Source organism: Lepisma saccharinum, chromosome 26 (assembly GCF_977018435.1).
Source record: "Lepisma saccharinum chromosome 26, izLepSacc3.1, whole genome shotgun sequence".
In the NCBI taxonomy this organism is placed as follows: Eukaryota; Metazoa; Arthropoda; class Insecta; order Zygentoma; family Lepismatidae; genus Lepisma; species Lepisma saccharinum.
Genome location: NC_139254.1, coordinates 37,952,261 through 37,961,874, shown reverse-complemented (window position 1 = coordinate 37,961,874; position 9,614 = coordinate 37,952,261). Strand labels below are relative to the sequence as shown.

The 9,614-nt window shown below is 38.1% G+C and overlaps 1 protein-coding gene across 1 annotated transcript; it reads right to left on the bottom strand.

Annotated features, from left to right (window-relative positions):
- Positions 1-9,203: 9,203 nt before the first annotated feature.
- LOC145979631 (uncharacterized) lies at positions 9,204-9,614 on the bottom strand. Its single transcript, XM_083112597.1, has one exon. The coding sequence runs from the start codon at positions 9,612-9,614 to the stop codon at positions 9,204-9,206; it is 411 nt and encodes a 136-aa protein (XP_082968723.1).

Sequence of the window (9,614 nt, the reverse complement as noted above, 5' to 3'; positions counted from 1 at the left end):
ATCACTTGTTGACCACAAATATTGTAAGAAAATTGGGTCTGGACCCACATGATGATAAGAGATGCATTTTATCTTGTGGCATACATGCTCTACCATGGGGTCATTGTGACTTGATAAGTGGCAATCAATGCCCAATTACAGATCATGATTTGAAAAAATAAACATGCCAATGAACTTATTTGGGTTCAAAAAACAGGCTATTATAGAACTGCCAATACAAGCACCCTCTCCTGATATACAATCTATGTTATCCAAACTAAGTGGTTTGTTAATTATTCATCAATAATAAAACAGGTAAACATTGTACATATTTAACAATAACTTAAACCACTACCATCTACCTGTAGGTGGCCAATTACAATTTATTTCAACCCCCGAGGGCAATGTCAAGGTTTCAGTAGGCAGAAATATTTACAGAATTAAGCACTCAAACATGGTTTCTGGTACTTTATATACTGTCTCTGCCGGTGACTGCTTATATATTGAGGTCACAGGACACTATGACAAACTTATACCTCTTTTTATAGAATTAAGAAACAGATACTCTATAATAAATAACTACTAAAGCAAAATGCCTAATGATATATTTGGCCAAAAACTAAGAAGTGATTTACAAATTCTACAAAGCACACTCAATGCCAGTCTTCAACTAGAGATTACAAATTTACAATCACAATGCATGGACCCTCTTCTTAAAATTGACTAAGAACTCAAATTACTGCTTCAGAAATATACTGATTTGGCAACATAAGATAATTTTCAAAGTTTAGAGGAATCCATAGCAGCTCTGAAGCCAAATTTAAGACTCAGGCTACCAACACTGAGCAATTGAAACAGCAACTAGAAGAGCAGGTTGATAGTGTCCAGACACAGCTCCAAACAATTGTCAAAAGCATAAAGTCACAAGAAGATTTTGATCTAGTGATTTATACTCTAAAAGAACAGATTCAATCACTGGAGATTCCTAATGTGGATCCTCTGAACAATGCCATAGCCGAGCTTAAAGAAAAAATCGAGACACTTGAGAATTTTATGGACAACCCACCATCTTCTGATGTTTTGAGTGCTATAACTTGTAGTGTTGCCAACATCAAGCTTTTGGAAAAATTCAGAGTACCATAAGCCATCTTGAGGGTACCATAGCAGCAGTACAAAGTGATCTGAAAAATGTACAAGAAACTCTATAATCCCGCTTACCTGGTATTTTAGACACCCTTGTCAGTGTCCAGCAACAGATCACCAAACTTGAAAACCTCAACACGGAGTCTGAGCTATCTCATATTCATCACTTGATTGATGATATCCAAACAAAGCTTGAAATTTTACTACAATCAACACCTCCTGAAGACCTCATAGTTGCAATATTCTTGTTCACATACTATGTCTAGACAAACCATTGATGATGAACTACACAGACCAGCCAGACATAACTATAAGCAACTGACAGTGGTCACAAAAGGCATAGATGATTTTTGGCAGGCTGAGTTGGTTGAGATGGCGAGTGGACAGCTGAAAAACTTAGACAAGATCAACAAGAACTACAAGTTTCTACTCACTGTCATAAACACATTTTCAAAGTATGCCTGGGCTGTGCCGCTAAAATCCAAGACTGGAATATGTGTTACAGAAGCATTCAGGACAATCATCAATCAGAGTGGAAGATCACCGTGCTATCTACAAACCGATAATGGCAAAGAATTCTATAATTTGGTGTTCCAACAATTTGTTAAGAGCCACTCAATACAACATTACTCGAGTTACAGTGATCTCAAGGCCTCTATTGTAGAAAGAATCAACAGAACCCTAAAAAGTCATATGCATAAACAATTTACCCTTCAAGGTGATTATAAATGGGTTGCTATGATACCAGAACTTCTTGATCGATATAACAACTCGGTCCACACCACAATCAACATGAAGCCCTCTGAGGTAACTTCATCTGAATGTCAACAATTGATCAACACTGTTTACTATCCTAGATACCAACCAACAACCAGAAAAGCTAAATACAAAGTCGGTGATCAAGTAAAAATCAGTAAAAATAAGCACATATTCAAAAGAGTCTTTACCAGAAATCGGAGCACTGAATTATTTACAGTGGTTCAAGTTAAACCTGGGACCCGTAGCACATATATAATAAAATACCATCGCGGAGATATTCTCAAAGGCAGATTCTATGAAGAAGAACGTAGCAAAACTAAACATCCCAACACATATATTATAGAGAAATTGATCCGAAGAAAAGGCAACAAGATACTGGTCAAATGGCTAGGTCTCCCAGAACACAGCTGGATCGAGGCAGACAAAGTGATACTATGAACACCTGGGATGTTATAAAGAGACTACCAGAGCCTGAACAGCAGACTAAGAGAAATGGCAAGCTGCTGCCTGATAATATTAGATGTCTTATTGTTGGGCCATCGGCTTGTGGTAAAACTACACTAATGGTTGATAATTTTTTATTGGCACCCAACTGGATAGACTGGATAAACAGGCACTTGTATGTATTTTCTAAGAGCCTAGAACAATTAAAATATCAGCAGCTGATGAAGCTTATGATGGACTGGATACAGCCACTTTTGAATCAGATGTTAAGCCACTTGTTGACTGTCTTGATAACTCTGTTATTGTGTTTGATGATATTATACTGGATAACCAAAACAAGGTTAGAAATTTTTTTACACAGGGGCGACACAAAAACATAGATTCCTTCTACCTGGCACAGACTTTTTCTAAAATACCAAAACAGCTGATAAGAGACAACAGCAATTTTATATGTGTGTTTCATCAAGACCAAACTCACCTCAAACACAAACATGATGAGTATGAAAGTGGAGACTTGAGCTACAATGATTTTTCTAAGTTTTGCAGTAGGTGCCGCAACCAGGACAGCTATGGGTTTTTCACAATTGATATGACAAGAAAAGCCAATAGTGGTAAATACAGAAATGAAATCAACAATTTTCTAGACATTGAGACATATATAAATGCCCATGAAAAGGCCAATCATTGATGATCTTAAATTAAGAGACTATCTTGTAAAAAGATTTAAGGGATGGAAATCAGAGAACCGAGGTATTTATGAAAAACACAAGCGCACAGAACAGCCTATTATTGATGTTATTAGTGAACTGGGTAAAAATATCAAAACTGTTACAGAGCTAAATCAAAATTTGATCACAGAGCTTGTACCAGTAGCTGCTAGGAACATATTAAATTATCCAATCACCCCACTTTCTAGACTAAGCGTCAGGCTAAATTTGCAGCAGGTTTTATGTATCAATCCACGCGAGAACTGAGCTAAGAATCTTCATGCCAGTCTTTCCTCAACCGCCGAGCTGCTTACATCGCAGACACTGAGAAAATCCACAGTATTGCCAACCGCACAACACATCAAAACCCGCATGCATGTCAAGTGGAATGTATTTTTGCTTCTCTTTGTCTCCCGAAACATAAAATATTAAAAGTACTTTCTGCGTTACATAGTGGTTCCGATTCAACTTTAAACTGTAGGTCCGGTTCCGATTAGCCTTACTGTGCATGAAGTGGACTTAAAATACCAAATCAACAAGCAACTTCTAAACATGAAAGCATATGTGTATATTTCGAGCACGCAAAACTAAAAATAAACGGAGATAAAACAATGGGCCCCTGTTGAATTTAATGACAAATTATTGTTTTTGGTTTAGATAGAAATACATTTTATGAAAAACGTGGTTGCTTCGTCCGCAATACATCCGTTCCTGTAAGACACACGCAATTCAAGTTAAACCACCAAAAAAGCATGATTTGTTACTGGTGATATATACAGTCAGGTGCATTGTCTGTCGCTAATACTCTGGTTTCAATTTATGAATCACTTCACTAAACCAGGAGCCAAATGTTGTTCTGTCCATTTCTTGCTGATAATCACCCTTCCCTTTCTTTGCGGGGAACAGTAAATATGCGCCTTCACCAAAGCCGCCAGTCGGTGAAACAGTAAGCCTCCCCCTTCAACTCACCGTCGGTTTCTTCAGCCTTGGCGGTGGTTTTGCATGGTGGTATCCTTCCATGTTTTATTCCCCCTTCCCCCACCAACCGAGTTGAAGGATGTCTCGTCCAAATAATAAACATGTTTATTCTCACTGCGGTATATTTTAATACCGCGGAGATTCTTTTGTCGTCAAACAACAATCGTTTCCTCTTGCTAAACTCAAAATGCAAATCATTCAACACCCGTGATACAATTCGTGCGCACATTCACCTCACGCCCTGTTTTACTTTGATCTTGTTGCCGCAAGGAGGATTATGCATTTAAAACAACTTGCTTCACTTTGAAGAGCATTTCCCTTCGGATAAACCCCAAAATAACATTCGGGTAAAACCGCGCCCTGAGCAGGAGATTCAGCCATTCTCGCCGCTCTACAATAAACATAGGGTTAAAATAGTGGGATGTGCAACACTGGTATAACCGATTCCACGCGTTCTGCAAGGCATTCAGTATCGCTCGACTCGCTCTAAAGTTTCAGTGCAGTTAGCGAATATGCGGTTTTAAGTTCGTCTGCACAGTGATTGCAACCAATTAAGTAAATACCTCCTAATGTATGTATTATTTTGTCTGTATATTACAAATTAAATAACTGTTTTCTTGCAAGTATGCAGTTGTGTCGGAATAGAACCGTCTCAGTGGAACTATATTCTTGCGCGCACGTTTGGATCTATATGTGCGAAAACCTGCCGCAAGGTTGACTTGACGCTTGGCTTAGACCTGTTCCTCCTCGAAGAATTGAAGCTAGTCAGGATCCTATTGAATTGGGTCTTCTTGCTCAAAAATATTTAAGCACACCTAAAGACAACAAAGATGAGGTCTTTGGTTTATATGCTGACACAGAGCTTGGTGGTAGCATCATACATAGAATTGGCAATTCTAGGGTAACATTTATGGGAGATGATCTGATTGTATATTCAGAATCTCATCTTGGAGAAAAAGGCAGTTTTGTTAAGTATCCTGGCACATCTGGATTGTGGGAACTGATTACTCGGAAAAGGCCTGGCAGCTATACAGATCAAGACTATGAGTACTACAAAGAAATACTAATAAAATCAGATGCTCTATATCAGAACAATGAACACACACGAAAAAGAGTCAAGTCTATCAGTGGAGCAAAATAAAACAACTTAATCAATTCCATATGTACACAGATCAAGACTGGTAGCGGGATCAAACAGTACAACACCTTGCCTAAAGAATTTGTCTGGGTTGATGATATCAGGAAAATTGTAGATAGGTCATAGCTGGGGAAGAAAATGCTGGTAATCATAATTTTTACAATGAAAAGGTTGGAATTTAGGATATGATAGTTAGCAAATTGTCTAATTTTATAGTCAATGACACTAAGGGGATTGGATATCTTATAAAGATTATTAATACTCTACCACCTAAATTTAGGAATATCTCTTATGGTCGGGGCCTGATTAATAACATAATAAACAAGCTGCCATTTGAGCTACACATACCAGGTTCATCAGTATTGTGGTCCCGGTACCAAACTAGACCATAGACTAAACAGAGGTGACCCTGGTGTTTATCCCCTAGATGCTGCTTGTAAAGGCCATGACATAGCATACAACACGCATACTGATCTTGACAAGCGACATGTGGCAGACACAAAATTAGAAGAGGAAGCATTTGGTAGTTTAGTAAGCAGAGATGCTTCTTTGGGTGAGAGAATAGCAGCATTGGGGACCACCATAGCTATGAACACCAAACAAAAACTGGGGTGGGGGTTGTAACAGACTAAATAAACTGGCCCAGCAATAAGTGTTACAACTTAAATTTAAACCACTTAATTAAGCTATGTAATCCCAGAATATATACATATATAATAAACCTACAATGAAGGCCAAGGGTGTTATGTATCAGATACCATATGCAGGTCTTAAATCACTTGGGACTATTAATAGACTTCAAACCAAAAAGCAGCGCAAGAAGAAAAGTTCTTGTCTTGCCAAGGGCCATAGTATGAAATTGTTACTTAATACCCCCAATTAAGAAAATTACAGCAATCCAGAAAAAAATCACAGGTGTGTGGCTTTATATTTACTATCCCGGCCATCTTAGCAGCACCCGGTGCAGTTGGTAGCTTAGCAGGGGGATCGGCTGTCATAGCAAAAACTGTAATAGATGCCAAGAAAAATAAGGCAGAATTAGATGAACTGAAGCGTCATAATCTGGCTATAGAGAGACAAGGCGAAGGTCTTAAGAGAGCCATGAATAAGTTAAAAAAGAACAAGTGCCCCTTACCAACCAAGATATTGAAGCTTTAATCAAGCCACTGGGAACCAAAAATTTTAGACGTGTGTACATGTATGATTCTTTACCAGAACAACCACTCAAAAAAGAGTGTGGCATAGTCAATTTGGATAAGTACAAAAATCAGGGCACTCAGTGGATCTGCTATCTTAAATATTTAAACAATGAGGCATTTGTGTTTGATTCATTTGGAGGTATTACACCTGAGAATTTAGTAAAATATCTAAAATCAACTAATCTCTATTACAATAATGACCGTGTTCAAAACTTCAAAGATGTTTGTTGTGGACATCTGTATTTATCTATGGTTAGATATCTGTCTCAATTAAATAAACCATCAATTGAAGATTTTCATAAAGCCTTGTGGTATCTGAAGCATTATGGGAGTATTCCATCTTACCAGCCAAAATTCAATATTGAAGCTCATACTACATGATGATATAGTATATTCCAAAACTATAGCTCTTAGAGCATTCTATGGCATGTACTTGATCCCCAATATTACATACCACAACAACAAGATTGCAGTTGGTGAGCAAAACATTGTCATCACTCCAGGGCAGTATAATCTGTCTACTCTAAATGCTCAGTTACCCAGAGGTATAGTGTTAACTCAAAATTCTGTCACTCACAGAGTAGAGATTGTGTCTGCTACAGAGACAATAGTTCTGGGTACTATAGGAGAGCTATTAGGCTTAAAGAACAACACAAATCTTGAACCAGCCATCAAACACACTGCTATTAATATACCTAAATTCTTAGCCATAGAGACTCTGAATATTCACTGTAATGTGGCCGATGGTATGATCACCAAATCAGATGGCATAGGCACTCACAAGCATGCTGGTATCATCGCAACATTCAAACTTAACTCTGAATTTATGGAGCCAATCATCTACACTCCATGACCAACATTATAATTTCCTGTGTGCCATAATATGATAGACTACATTGAGTTGATGGTCACTAATGAAAAAGAAGAATTAGTTGATTTTGCTGGAGCCACAACAACTGCTATCATAGAAATTAATATTTAAATAAAAATACATACATAAAAATGGAAAATATCGAGAGTTATGATCTACAGTCATTCCCCCCGAACCGTAGGTCCTTTGGAAATTTAAATCAACTCAACACAGAGATTGATGTAGGGTATGACTTTATACACCCCCACAGAGAAGACCTCTATATCAAGTTTGATATTGTCAAGCTCGAGGGTACAGATTATTCTGCTAACTCAAATATAAGACTGGTAGACAATTTTGTACCACATCTCTTCTCTGAAATCGAGATCAGAAAACATGGTGTTGTTATAAACAGAGTGGACTAATCTGGTATTACCTCTACAGCTTTGGCCACACTAAAGTTATCCAAGACCGAGGCTTCATACTAAAAAATCGACGGATTTGAGGCTGGTGATAAAATATTAACCAAGAGCCACACTGTATTGTTCCCTATGCGCGTGTTGCCAGTATTCTTCTCAGATTACAAAGACATTATGTGGAAGGTTGGTTTATGAATTACATTTAGAAGAGCTGCTAATGATAACAATGTTTTGATGAGGTACAGTACATTAAACTCTACCGCGGCAGCTCTGCCTAATACCCTACCTGATGAAGGCAAATGTCTTATTCGGACTATGGAGCTAAGAATCCCAGTAGTTGAATATGAAGCCAGCTATACTCTTAAGTACAAAGCAGATATACTAAAAAATCCACAGGTGCCTTTAGAATTTTAAACATATCAATGTTTCCAGAAGCCTGCTACTGGTAGCTATTATGAATTTGATGCTACAAACCCATTCTCCAGTATACAATATGACATGTCAGATTTTGTAGTGGTACTGTTTCAGACCGGAAGAAACAATAACAAAGAAAAAAAATCAAATAAGTCTGATAGCTGCAACATCAAGAACATATATCTTAAAAATGGCAGAATTGAAGTGTTTCCTAGAGAAAATTATAATTTAAACATGTCCAAGGATGAGTTCCTCAAATTATATGAGGCATATACCGCATACAAAAGAGTTACAACCTGGAATACCGTCATGTATTACTCACCAGATGAATTCAAAGCACAGAGACCCATGTTTGTCATCAACACCTCAAAAAGAAAACAGGTTGTGCTTAATGTCAGGACAAACATTAAAATTATATGTGAATTCCATGATACACTCTCTGATGACACCATATGTAGTGTTATTCTTATAGGTGAGAAATCATATGTTTATGATGTAAGAAATAAGAGAGTCAGAAATCAATTCTAGAAGACCTCAGCACAATGCATTGTCTTAGTATTAGATATATGAATTGAGCCTGGTCCTAATTAAAATATTGAGCATATTCCAGGTAAAAATATTAACATAATAGTACAAAAGTATTTTGAACAAGTATTTAATCTTATATTACAGTGTACTACTGTGTAAGCAATAAACTCTTATGAACATCTTGGCTTAGTTTTAATTGTAGCCAAAACAATATCAAAAGGGTCATATTTTTAACAAGCTTATGGACAACAATCTAACAGATGCAGCTTTGTAACTGTAGCCAAATCAATCTGAAGGGGGTCTTACTTTCACGGGAAATCCCCGAGGGCTTTTTTACAAAAGTCTTGGATTAGACAGAGTAGCACACATGAGCAATAAGCTCATATATATATCTTGACATACTTTTAAGTGTAGCCAAATCAGTCTAAGGAGGGCTCATACTTTCTCGCCCCAGTAATAGTATATTTTATACTACTTCAGTTTCTCGGTCCTAGGTCGGTACGCCTACAACGTATTCATCGGTGTCCATAGGTTTCATGCGTATCGTGTGGTGGACCGCGTTGTTGTAATTGTCCACAAGTTCCTGCAGCACGTCGACCTGCTTGTAGTTACCATGAAGCGTGAACCTTTTTCACATACGTGTTTTCAATGTCCGGTAAAGCGTTCCAGAATGCTGGCTATCAGGTCGCTGAACATTGAGTAGCTTGGAATTATAAAGCGGAAGGTCGAGTTGTGTAACTCCTTTCCATTATCTGCTTGCAGCAATCGAAGTCGTCTGGCGGATCGCCAGACGTTCCAGTCAAAAGCTTCGGCGATGCAAACTGCCGTCTTGGCTTTTACCGCCAGGGCCCACGCGAAAAGGGAAAAGGGGTTTATGACGGTCAGGATAGACTTGTGACCCTTGTTGACTCTGTGCAAATATTTCAAATTACCGCTGCTCATTTTGACGAGGTCCGCCTGCCACAGATCGTTGAGGCCCTTGATAACCTCCGGCAGGTGTCCGTAGTTGCGACGTGCAGATTTGTGCAGCTCGTAAACGATGTCTTGCCGGGACAT